The sequence below is a fragment of the Pyxicephalus adspersus genome, chromosome Z, assembly GCF_032062135.1.
Source record: "Pyxicephalus adspersus chromosome Z, UCB_Pads_2.0, whole genome shotgun sequence".
In the NCBI taxonomy this organism is placed as follows: Eukaryota; Metazoa; Chordata; class Amphibia; order Anura; family Pyxicephalidae; genus Pyxicephalus; species Pyxicephalus adspersus.
Window position 1 is genome coordinate 25,543,190 of NC_092871.1, and position 13,404 is coordinate 25,556,593.

At 36.4% G+C, this 13,404-nt stretch overlaps 1 protein-coding gene across 1 annotated transcript in view; it reads right to left on the bottom strand.

The window, feature by feature from the left end:
• Window positions 1-2,233: 2,233 nt before the first annotated feature.
• LOC140342986 (interleukin-13 receptor subunit alpha-1-like) overlaps window positions 2,234-13,404 on the bottom strand; it is a gene marked incomplete in the record, with an annotated part of 36,523 nt that continues 25,352 nt past the window's right edge. Inside the window, 6 exon segments of the mRNA XM_072429399.1 lie at window positions 2,234-3,619; window positions 3,979-4,042; window positions 6,419-6,515; window positions 8,871-9,012; window positions 9,936-10,075; window positions 12,856-13,040. Of these exon segments, the coding sequence (XP_072285500.1) occupies window positions 3,515-3,619; window positions 3,979-4,042; window positions 6,419-6,515; window positions 8,871-9,012; window positions 9,936-10,075; window positions 12,856-13,040 (733 nt within the window).

Genomic DNA, 13,404 nt, shown 5'->3' on the forward strand with positions numbered 1-13,404 from the left:
CCTGGTGTTCATGCATGATATCAGTAGATATAAGTTGGTCCTCTACTTTGTTTTGTCATTGCAATTCTTAAGGTGGAACTGGTTTTATTTAAAACAGAACTGAAACTGTTAGGGTAGCAGAAATGTAGAGCAATGATTTTGTGAACTGAAACTGTTATTTTATCATTTGTCCTCCTAAGAGATGTGAAACCAACAATCAACCTTCCAGGACAGAGAACAAGCTAAAAAGACGTTTGAACAGATGGTATATTTACCACTTCAATTTGGTGGAAATTAAGTTTTCAGTTTGTAAAAGGTTTACCAGAACCTTTTACAGAATAGCTTTGTCATGTAAGTGTGTTAAATGAAAAACTGTGGATAATGAAGAATAATTTTCCCTTCTGTGTCCTCGCCTTCCTTGGAAAAATACTGTAATTCTGCATTAGTGTAATACGTTCTTTCATTGATATTTTATGTGTTCTTTTAGAGACATTTCTAAATAAATAGCCAGTTTAAGATAATTTAAGATCCTGAAACACCATTAAATATGGCCCAATAGTTCTGCAGGTCCTCTGACATGATCCATTTTATAGTGCCCAGATTGCATCGCTCTTTTGGGTCTCTCTAACTTTCTTCCAGTGTAAATACCCCAGTGACAGACAAGTAACCCAGTGACAGGCAAATTTAGTAAGACTTAAGGCAAACACTAGTGATCAGCAGGTAGCATAGATAAGGATATTCCTAGTTATTTATAACAATGCAGAACTTATAACCAATGGGCATATAACCAATCTGGGTAGCAGTGACCATAATATGATTTCATTTAATGTAAGCTGTAAACATAGTAGGTTAGGTTGAAAAAAGACATAAGTCCATCAAGTTCAACCACTAGAAAAATAAACATATCCCAGATATAAAAACCTATAAGACATAGTTGGTCCAGAGGAAGGCAAAACAAACCCCTGGTACAATTTGCTTCAACAGCAAAAAAAAACTTCCTGATTCCATGAGGCAATTGGATGTTCCCTGGATCAACAGTCACTGTTATTTTGACTTTAAAGCCTTAATACCCAGTTATATTCTGTGCTTCTAGAAAAACATCCAGCTTTTTTTAAAGTAATCTTTAGTAGCTGCAGAAACTACTTCCTGAAGGAGCTGATTCCACATTTTCACAGACCTTACAGTGAAGAATCCCTTCCTTATCCAGAGATTAAACTTTTCCTCCAGATGCAAAGAGTGCCCTTTTGTTGTTTGTAATTATCTCAAAGTGAATAATGGGGAAGAGAGTTCTCTCTATGGATCGTTCATATATTTATAAAGGGTGATCATATAATGTCTCTTCTCAAGGGAGAATAGATTCAGTTCGGCTAATCTCTCCTCATAGCTGGAGGACACTGTCTGTCCCCCAGCGAGCGCGCTGATGTTCCCTGGAAGTTTCCGGTTACGTTGGTGCGTGCGTCGGTTTCTAGGGGCGCAGTGGAAATTTACAAAATAACTGTATTGAATGCAGTACACTGGATTTATATGTTTAAAAGCAGTATATTGTCTTTCATGAAAATTTTATATAATAGTATGAGTATAATAAAATTTGAAACACAAAATCATGTCAAGGTTTAATTAATAAATGTATTATTATTTTTTTATTATTATTAGTTATTTAATTTATTATTTTGACATGATAAAGTTTTAAACTCTATTATACTCATACTATTATATTATACTGTAAAATAAATTTTCATGAAAGACAATGTACCGCTTTTGGACATATAAATCCAGACAAAAATGAACGGCCCAGGAGGTTAAGCAAGTCAGTATGTGCTTTTGGAATAAATAAATAAAAATAAAGAATAGCTTTACCAGAACTAAAGCCCACTTACTAAAAAACTGCTGACAGACAGGCTTGGTAATTACTGAAGAATGCACAGCATACGCAGCACAGCATATAGTCACATTATAAATATCTCTATTGTGCATGCATGGGACTAACATTATCCCAACCCATCCAGTGAATATAGGTAAAGACTTTAAATTCAGAAGCAGACAGTAAAATAGAAAGAACTGGAGACTGGAGAAAGTGGAGAACAGACATCACATGACCAGAGGTTTTCTGTTTGCTAGGTAAGTCTGCCTTGGCCTGCAATTATGCTGTTCATATTCTCTTCACATTATGGCTAACAGCTTTTGCAAAAATTATCATTTAGTGTGACGGTTAGCGTTTCATTCTGCCTTATTAATCAATACAACCCACAGTATGTTTTCATCAATATTTCCTTGCATTTAAAGTTTATTTGATTTTTAGGTGTAAAAAATAAATATTCTTGCAAGTAAATTAAACATAAAACATGTTAATCATCAATAAACAAGTATAGTGAGTAACATTTACAAAAATATTACATTTTTAGGCACATCATTTCAAACGTTTGATATTCAAACAAGTAATATAAAACTGCTTGGTTTTTATTTACATGCTTATTCCATGTAATCTTAATACACTGTCAGTGATAAAACTACTAAAAAGGTAGCTAAGCACCAAACAATAAATAAATATATAACATTTTCACAGATGTGTTTGGGGATTTTCTGGAAATGTTACCAGATTTGAAAATGTAAAATTTTATTCTCTGTACTGCACTTTTCCATTGGATTAGAACAGCCTTTCTCATGCATAGGAGATAATATTCAGGTTTTCAAGAAACTTCTACTATAATTACTATATCCACAGCTAACAGTACATTTGTGTGGTAGTCAGCAGAAAGAATGCTTCTTACACTGCTTGACAATAGGAAGAACATCACCTTTTACTGATTGGTGTTCCATTGCACAAGGAACCCCTAAAATCCCCTGGAGGTATCTTAAGGTTTCATGGAACTATAATTGAGAAACATAGGATTGCAATATCATAATGCCAAGGGTATATGGTATAGTGTAAACACTTGTCAGGCTCTTTACAGAATAGCTACAGGGTTGCCAAGCTAGGAAAAGACTCCAAATGCATACTGGAAACCTAATCAGCCCATTGGCTTGAGCACAAGACATTTGGAAATGCAGTCAGTCACCATGTAAAGCTAAGTACTTGACTTAAAGTCAAGTACCACAGTATGTAATATGGGCGTCTTAGTAAACCAATGAAGCAAAGACAGCAGAAGATGTCTAAAGGCTAAACCAGACCATTCTTAGAAATGCCTGTTCCTATAAATAAGTGCAAGAATGTCAAGTGGCCATACCCGTACCTAGTGCCTTACTCATTGGTAATAAGCAAAAAACATGACTCCAGTGTGTTTTTTGGATCACAGATCTGTTTAGTCTCAATACCTGAGATTTACAATGTGTATTTAACAGATCTGTTGTTCTTCATTGCTTCCTACACAATCACAATACTGGTGCACGTCCGTAGCACCGATACAAGAAAGGATTTATTGATGGTACTTTTCACCTTTCTATGATAACTCAGAATCACGCATCCCTACTTCTGAAATGAACTTCAAATGTGCAGAAGAGAACATAACTCCATGTTTCTCAAGTCTTGGAAACAGTCCTACACGCATTTTGTGCTTGGAGGGTTTTCTATCAGATGTACTGGGCATATATCCTCTTTCTCAGGCTTAGTGTAGACCATGTGCATGTCATTTTTTAACCACTGCTAAAAAGAAAAAAGGGAACATGGTCATTTTCTGGCAATTATAACACATGTTGCATTAGAAGTTAAAAAACAACAAATACAGTTTCTGGGTAATGAACTTGCTTAAATGAATAAAACAGCACACAAAAAAATTTAAGAGGGGTATTTAAATGGCTGTTTGAAATATCCTGCTAAGTGTTTGAGGGACATTTCTTAACCATAACCTCCTACTCAGTATTAAAAGGGTCTTATATTTTGAAAACATTGCAAAGTTTTTCATTACCATATTATGTATGTAACGTTAGGTGATTTAAATGGGAAAACCCACCAAAATAGCAGGTTCAGCTTAACCCAATTGTTTCCATCGTGTAAATGCTTACCTCTAAATCTTTTGGAAAAATCCTTGCAGGATCTGGAATTTGTGGACAGACTAAGGCTTTTATTCTGTTTAAAAGAAAGAGGATCGCAACACAAAACATTAACACAAACAGTAAAATATTAATATATAGGTTTAAAAATACTAAATACAAAAGGTTATCTAAACCTAAGAAAAAAATATTGTAATACAATGCAGCTTACTGATCCTTAAATTAGGTGGGAACATTCGTTTTTATATTTCAGACTATTTACAGCAAGCATACCTGTTGGTCCCTGTCACTCTCTGTGAATTCACCATATATATTTAGGAGTGATATCTTCCATCCAAGCTATGTTCTGTAAGCCCCCAATTCTCCAACAGTAAATATGTGATTCCCAGAAACATTCCATGGTGGAAAAACAATTACTGCCATTGCAACACATACACCTAGAAGATTCTTCACCATGGAATGTTTCAGTGAATGTGAGATTCACTGCTAAAGAAATATATACCCCATAGAGATGAAGAGCGAAGACCAGCCTGGGGGCAGTGAGCATAACTATTCTTGAAAAAAAGGAAACTAATGCAAACAGCATATCTAAAGACTAGTAAACTGCAATGTGTAACATTTATGCTTTTAGGATACATTTATTTTAGTAACATTTGATAAACACTATTAAATTAAACTAATAAATCACATTTACAAATAGCAAATTGTATGCGGTAATAAACAAAGGAAAACAACAATAACACAGGCAAGTATGAACAATACTTTGAAATGTGGAGCACCCGGAACATCTCAGAAACCATTTTTTACATATATACAGTAACAAATAAAGAATGACCAAAGGGAAGGGGGGGGGGAGGGTAGGGGGAGTAAAAACAGAAACATTTATAATACACAGTCAATACAATAATTTATAATACACTGTAATTGGAATGATTACTTTCCTTGATATGAATGGAACTTTTATGCATGTGACTACTGGGAGGAGAGGGCAGTAAAATCGGGAGTGGTTCTGAAATGAATTCAGTAAAACCAAGTACTGGTAAATTTTTCAGAAGTTTCGGAGTCTGTGGACATCAGGTCTTCCATACGATAAATATCTGTAACTCTCCCCAACCATTGTCCAACCAATGGTGGTGTCTTACTCTACCAACATGAAGGAATGCAGGCTTTAGCCGCGCTCAAGAGGTGGCGTAGTAAAGAGAATTCATGTTATTTTCTTGTCATGTTAGAAACGTGCAACAACGCCAATTCCGGTCTACTCCTTATATATATAGAATAGTAACGTCATAGGCGACAGCTTCCCAAAAGGGTGCAAGTTTAGGACAATCCCAAAGTATAAGAAGTAGGGAACCATAAGTTGTGTCTACATGAGGGTATATTTTTGCCAGCTTAAAAGGCGTTCTGTACCATCTAGTGAGTAGCTTGTAATTGATTTCTTGATACTTATTGCTAACCGAAGCTTTATGGCCAAAGTGTAACATCATCTCCCGTTGCTCGTCTGGGAAATTGAAACCCAAGTCCTCCTCCCATCTAGTCACAAATACTGGAGTATCTCCATCCGTTGGCGTGATGAGGACGCTATATGCACATGACAGTGAACTTCTAACACCTGTTTGAAAGTTGCACAGCGATTCTAAAGTCGAAACCAATGAGGCTTCGTTTTCTAAATGCACCCAAAGCTTGGAATGTTTATTAATACACCAGTCTATTAATCTGGCTAGGAGTGTTGCTCTATGATATAATACAGGATCAGGGAAAGCCATTCCACCATACATTTTAGGTAAACGTAAAATTTTCGCACTTATTCTCGGTGTGTCTGGAAACCATATAAATTTGGTAAACTCCAATTTGAAAGCATTAAGTATCCATACAGGCATATGAACAGGCAGGGCTTGTAGGAGGTATAATAGCCAAGGCATCACATTGATTTTTAGGATATTACACCTTCCAAACCATGTGAACGTATGTTGTCACCATTTATGGAGATCTTTGCGAATTTCATTGAGAAGAGGAAGGAAGTTTAGGTCAGCTACATTCGTCAATCTCCCTGGGATCTGGGTGCCTAGAGATTTATTAGAGGAGGTGGCCCACTTGAAGGGGAAGTTCGTCGATATTAATCTGTGTGTATTACATGGGATGGAGACATTTAGTGCCTCTGACTTCTGGAAATTGATTTTGTAGTTGGATAGTACCATATATCGCTCAAGTTCTGTAATCAAATTTGGGATGGACGTATATGGCTATGATAAATAAAAAACTAGGTCTCCGGCATATGCTGCAATTTTAGGTTCTATTGCCTGTGATCATTTCTAAAGGGATTTAATTACTGACAAAACCTAACTTTTTCTAAAATAATGTATACCATTCTGTTGTGAATCATTTACTGTACATTCAGTTAGCTTAAATTGGTGGGTACCAATTGGACCCACTACTAATTATAAAAAACACTTACTTTTCCATATTGACAAGTAGGATAATTGCTGTAATAATCACTAAAACCGAAATGACGAGAGGTAGGAATAAAGATAATACTTTTTCCTGTTCTTTCCCTAGAAAACAACCAGAAACATACAATTGAAAATCTACATGCAATACATATAATTATCTATAAGCAATAATAAAACAATAATAAAAATTTGTTTTTTTTAAGGAAGTTCGGCAACGATAAATAATCCAGGTGGATGATGAATGCTTGTATATATGTTAGCGTATCTATTGACCAACATTTTAGACAATTTTGATTGGTGTTCCACTTTTAAAGTTGTTTATTAGAGGATCCATTGGCAATCAATGCATAAAAAATACCCCAGTCTCCTCCATAATGCCATGATTCACTGTAACTCCAGACAGCTACCAAAAATATTTCACTGTGGTACCTACTAGGTACTGTGGATTTAAAGAGATAAAGTGCCCACAAACATTTTATTTTATTTATTTTAGGGATCAGATCAAGTTGCTCAGACTTTCAGAAAAAAATAATTTTAGGTACATCATTATTATATTTGTTCTTAACAGATTTGCTTAACCTTTTTTTAGTTTTGGACAGAGAAGTGTAGGGAAAAAAAAACATCAGTTAGGCTTAGTTCACATTAATGGTAAAAAAAACAAAACACAGTGATTACTGATCCTGGGTGCCTATTGCCCACTCGTGGGCATTAAAAGAAGGTAGTTGCTAGGCTTTGCCAGGTGTTTCCAAATACATGTGCAAATATTAGCAACAGCCTAGCACAGCGGTATTGTTTTAGTTGAGACTGAATTACAAACCTACTTACAATCAGTGACAGACAGTCCCATTTCAAGTCTATGAAGGTGTCAGGGATGGCAAACCAGCCATGGAAGCGGCATGTAGAATCTAAAATCTAAAATAAAAGCATGCCAAAGCTGCCACAAGCAATTGCCAGAAAACAGAACTCATTTCCCTAACCACACCTCATAACCACAACTCAAAGGTGAGTTAAAGTTGCATTTCAGAAAAATCTTCCATTGTTTGGAAGCACTCTTGCTTTTGCCATTATAAGCAGGAAAAATACTAAAATGCAGTTATTTGTTTGATATCTTGGTTTTCAGTGGTATTTTTCACAGCAAGACTCTTGGTACTGAAAACAAGCCTAAACAGCAAAGTTGCCAAATGTGTCACAAAAAATCAATCAAACAAAGTATCCATAACTCTAAAGCACCCTCAAATACCAAACCCTATCTAAACCTAATCATTTAACCTTCGTGTAGCAGGATGAAACAAATGATGGCAAATTTGCGGGGTATTTGGCATCATGTACCTCAATTTTTCCTAAAAAGAGATAAAGGGCCTGGTTAAGGCAGTTAGAAATTGTGTTGGTGCACATTCACAGTTCTTTTTTTATGGGATCCAGGCCCGGAGCATCATGGATGTAATGGATGGACCAGGCACTCCATCCCGCTTCCAGGCAGGAATTGAGGATTGCTGGGAAACACCTAAGAAGCATGTCTTTCAGAATGGGGGAAAGGTGCAGCCTGAGGCAGAAAGGCAGTGTGAAGCTTGTGAGGTTGGAAATAATCTCTCATTTTAGGTCTGGTGGACCAAAACCTCAGAAGAGAGTGTCAGAAAGCAAGAAGCCTACATTTTGGTGTTTTGAATGAATGATGTTGATCCCCTGCAAGGAAGGACCCTGGATTTTTTTTTCTAATCCCCATACACTGGCCTTTATTATTTAAACCCCTCCTCGAACCTAACACTTAACCTAGCCATTAATGTAAGCCCCTAGCACTCCTTCAGAATTAAAGCATTACGAAGCCACCTTGCTTTTTCTAATTTTGGAGAAAGAGGGGAAAAGGTATTTGTGATGCCACTGGGGATGCAGATAGAATAATGTATCTTTTTCTGGGCTCCAAAATAACCTCCATATTTAATCAGCTGGACTCAAAATGTTGATTGTGAAACCTTATCCAACGTTCCTGGTTTTTCCCAAAGGAACCATTGTTCTGAAGTCCACTTTATTCTGGAAATTAGTTAATCATCATCTAATATGGTCCCCAGACACCTAATCCAACACATAATCTTTTTTCTGTTTAATTAATGCACTACTGAAGCCAAATTGTTTGTTAATTTTATTTGTTTTATTTCTTTTTTTGATGCAATTTGGTAATATCTCTTGATCTGGGTCTCCAAAATATTTTTTTAGTCAGAGACCCCAAAAACTGATTGTGAAAACCCTTCTAAAGTCCATAGTTCTGCTCAGAACAACCATTCTTCTATTTTCTAATTGTTGAGCTAATCATGGACTGAAAACCAAAGAAAAGGGGTTTACAAGGGACCATGCAGGACTGAACACTATTTCTGTAATGTGTAATGGGTTTAAAAGAAACCCTTTGAGTTTAATATAGCATGACACTTCAAAAATCTAAAGGAAAACACAAAGAAAAAGTACCTTCAAGTATTATTTCCTGACTCCAGTCACTCCACATCAAACTTTTTGTACCAGTTGAATAAAAACTTGAAAGCTTTACCCGTACTTTAACAGTATATGTAACATCAGGAAAAACATTAAAGATTGTTGTGCTATGAGACATCTAAAAAAAGAAAATATCAGTCAATTAAAAACTCTAAACAGAATAAAATATCAGTTGGCCCTTATGTTAACAAATGAATACAAAGTAACACTGGTTGTTTAAAGGCTCATTCATAAAGTGATATGTAATTTATAGGTAGTCATCTCTTGGCTTTTTTATGTATCTTGGGGATTAAGCAGTTAAACATGCTTGATAATATAATAATAATAATAATAATAATATTATACAATCATGTTTGCATGTTCTATCACTTCTAGTTGCCTTCTTTATAATATAAACTTAAAGTAGCCCTATACTGAGAGACTATGAAGGTCTGAAGAATGGATGTTAAGCTAATTCTGAAACAAGCATGCAGCTAACTGCTGTAGTTGAGCCGCAATTGGCAGAAAACCTGAGCTGCATTGTCATGTGGTTTAGTGATTTAGAAAGGCAATGGATCTAAACCCAACCCAAATACCAGCAGTATTTTTCAGAATCAGGCAAGCAATGGCAGCTTACATTATCCCCTAATATAGGTCTGCTTTATTAAAGACTACAATAGGGAGAATGGGAACCCCTAATAAGGGCACAGCAGGTGTGCAAACCCAGTAACTAAAGCAGAGAGATTCTTCATATTTCCAGCATCTACCAGAAACTTAAAACTTAGACACCAAAAATAAAACTCAAACTTAGCTACCTAATCTATTGAATACAAGCAAAAACAGGAACAAATGAGAGAAACCAATTGATAAAACACAAGACAGTAAGCATGTATGATAGGGAAAGGAGAGACTGGAGTAGGAGCAAAAGCGAATAAAAAAAAAGCAAAAGCAAGACTGAAGGCAAATAGATTCCTCTGTTCTCTCTTGTTAGCTTCTAATAATTTAAAATAAATTATGGATGCGTTGCATATTACATTGTGGTTCAAAGGCATAATAGCTTACCAGGTATGGTTCTCTTTGTTCCCTGGATGATGTGAGTAATAACTGATATTCTACTTCATAATGTGATTTATTCCAACTCACATAAATACTGTTATTTATAGTCCTGTAAGCCTCAGTTATTTTTGGAGGCCTAAATTTTACTGAAACAAAATACAAAAAATTAAACTTGTTTATAGTAAACCCAATGAACAGATTTAGACTTTAAATAAAATGTCTGAAATTATTAAAGAGGTACTGTCAACTGGTCCATGTATTGTCACCTAAGTAAAGTTGTCTCTGCAAAGACCCCCCTCACCTATACTCATCTTACCAACATTTTTTTTGCCACTACTTCCATACAGCCAGCACTGCAATGACTTGTGTCAGTGTCCTTGGAGGGTGGTGGGTAAAGCGATCGGCTCTCTCTACACCTGGATGGGTGAATATTAACAGGTGGTCCCTGAATTAAGGACATCCAACATACGGCCGACTCTTAGATACGAATGGGGCTTCCCTGCTCGACAGTGTACAGGATGGAGGCTTGATGGAGGGGGGGTTTGCATGTCTTGCAAAAGAAATCTTTTGCTAAACACAGCTGAGACTGAGCTCTTCTGCAACATCTTTTAACGCTTTAATAACTAAGACAAATTCTGCAGCTGCTTCTTTTTGCATATCAAAGCGCAGCTTGTTTCAGAAGTTAATGTCTAGGCTTCAAAGTTTTTTTTTTTTTGCTTTGTGATTACAGATAACTGAATAACTGACACCACGCTGCCTAATTATATGTTGAGGCAAATATTTGTCCTAATTGCATTTATTAAAATAATGTACATGTTCCAACTTACATACAAATTCAATTTAAGAACAGACCTACAGTCCCTATATCGTAAGTAACCCGGGGACTACCTGTAGCTGAAGAGGAGAAAGAAGGTAAAGAGACTGCTAATAAGTATAAGGGCTCAGAAAAGGGGCTTTGTAGAAACACAACAATTTTGCCCTAAATAGGTAAAATGACAGTGTCTCTTAAGGTACTTTGCACCAACTAACCATATTTTACTAACCCATATGCAAGACACATAGATCACTAATTCTAAGGGTAGAATAAATATTATCAGCAGGTTAGCAGCTTTATAAAACAACCTCTGTGTCACCAACATCTTTTATTACCATGTACTTTATGATTGGGTTCCTATTTATAATATACTTTAACAACGCAAACTGTTCCATTGATCTTAGCATTCAATGTTTAGCATGCAACATGACAAAACAAAAAGCTACATAAAAAAATAAAATAAATACATTTACCCTGTTTAATCTGTCATGTGAACCACACACCTATGTCACACTGCACAAGCAGAGAATTACTTTACTATTCCCTATTTTAACTTTACATCTTCTTGAGTCTGCTCTTTAGGATAGAGGTTGACAACCGGTAGTCTGCGGACCACTGGTGGTCCGCAAGAAAGTTTTTGTGGTCCGCGGCTTTAGCCAGTGCGCACAGGCTAAAGCCACGGACCATGTCTCCCTTACGGATCGCAGGCTCAGGGCGGTGGGCAGGTTTAGCTTTAAATCTTCTTGAGTCTGCTATTTAGGACAGAGGTCGACAACCGGTGGTCTGCAAGAAAGTTTTTGTGGTCCGCGGCTCTAGCCAGTGCGCACCAGCTATAGCCGCAGACCATGTCTCCTTAGTGGTACGTAGATCTGAAAAAGTTGGCGACCACTGTACAAGTAATAAACATGATTACAGGTGTTTAATGCAATGCAAATGAGTGAACTGGCTCTTGGAGAATGTGCAGCTGAAGAAAGCTTTGGATAAAGAAAGGCCTTTTAAGGAGGTCATCCAAGACTTGCCAGCATTTGTTTTAGCTCGCTGGACCCCTTGTGTGCAGTTATTCAGTTTTGCTCAGTGTAGTATAAATCATACTATTCTGAAGGTTTGCAAAGTGTTTGGCAAAATACACTGAGCTTTGCACAAAATACTGTAAATAGGCCTTAGGTGGCATCCTAAATGTATACTTACAATAAAGTTCTAAAGCATTTTTCAGGTGAAATATAAGTGTCACAATCAACGGAGTTTTTCTTTCTAAGGCTGCATACACATGTGAAACAATTGTCGTTGGAAAGGATCTTTCACAATCCTTTCCAATGACGGCACGATGCATGAACAAGTGCTGCACAGAGAGGGAATGGGGGAGAACGACGGAGCAGCACTCCACTGCGCTCTCTCCCCTTCACTTCTGTCGTTCGTCGTTTATGGATCCACCAGGACAGTCGTTCGGTCGAGGAGCCCTGTACACGCAGAGGATTCTCGTCTGATATCGACCCTAAGCTGATTATTGGATGAGAACTATTGCACATGTGTACATGTGAGTGGTCACCAGCACAAACACAGGGGTAAATCCTTTTATATGGGATAGAACCAGACAGCATTTAAACTTTTTAATCCTTACACATTTCAACAAAACCTTAAACAAAAAATAAAAAATAATTTACGGTTCATACAATTAAATCACAATTATATAAGAAAAAAACACTATCATACTGCTAAACTATCAGCCTGGCATTACTGTACTGCAATCTCCTACACAGATTGAGGATAGGATATTGTGTCCCAATCAGGCTTTAAATGTAGATATAACTATAGATATACTGTATATGACTGTTCACAGCAAATATACAATCCTCTTGCTTTGTATATGTGCTGAAGCTCCGCTGACTTTGACCATCTAATCACATGCAACTTTTTTCTTCCAGATTTCCTTGGCTGTTATTGAGTATTTTATACCACATTCACTAAGCTGACCAATCCAGTGCAAGGTGATAATTCATCTTAGTATATGAATGTCTTGAATTAATTTAGTAAATCATCAAATTTAGTAGGTCAGCAAAAATTAAAATTTGAAAAACTACTAAGTGTAACCTTTCATAGAACCTTTAGACATACCTATGTTAAAAGAATCTTCATAATATATATAGGGCTTTATAATCCTTGATGTGTCTGTTACCACTATTGCAAAGTGAGCAGAAACTTGAATTGGTTTTTGCCATACGAACTGGCATCCAATACTCTTCAGATCATTAGAGGAATCAAGTTCACAAGTCTTTCCAGTTTCTACTAGGTCCCAAAACCTAAAATAAATATCAATAGATTTGTATTAAGTATATTTGATAATTCTTAAGCTTCTGCTGTAAACAGAGGAAATATCCCCATATTGCAAATGTGTTTTACATTTAAAGTGGCACTCCAGTGACTTATTTTACTCCTAAATAGAGTAGGGGGACTTGTGATTGGTGTTGTGCTGTAATGCCTATTGGTGCTTGCACTTTCTTTAACACATTTTGGTGCATCATTCATAAATGGGCTGTATCGATTTAATGCACATTAATGTGCAGTAGAGCACACATTTCATGCATGCAATAATATGCCACAGATGTGTACGTGAGTCCTACAAAAATTGCCACATCAATTGATTGGTAAAAAGAAGACAAACAG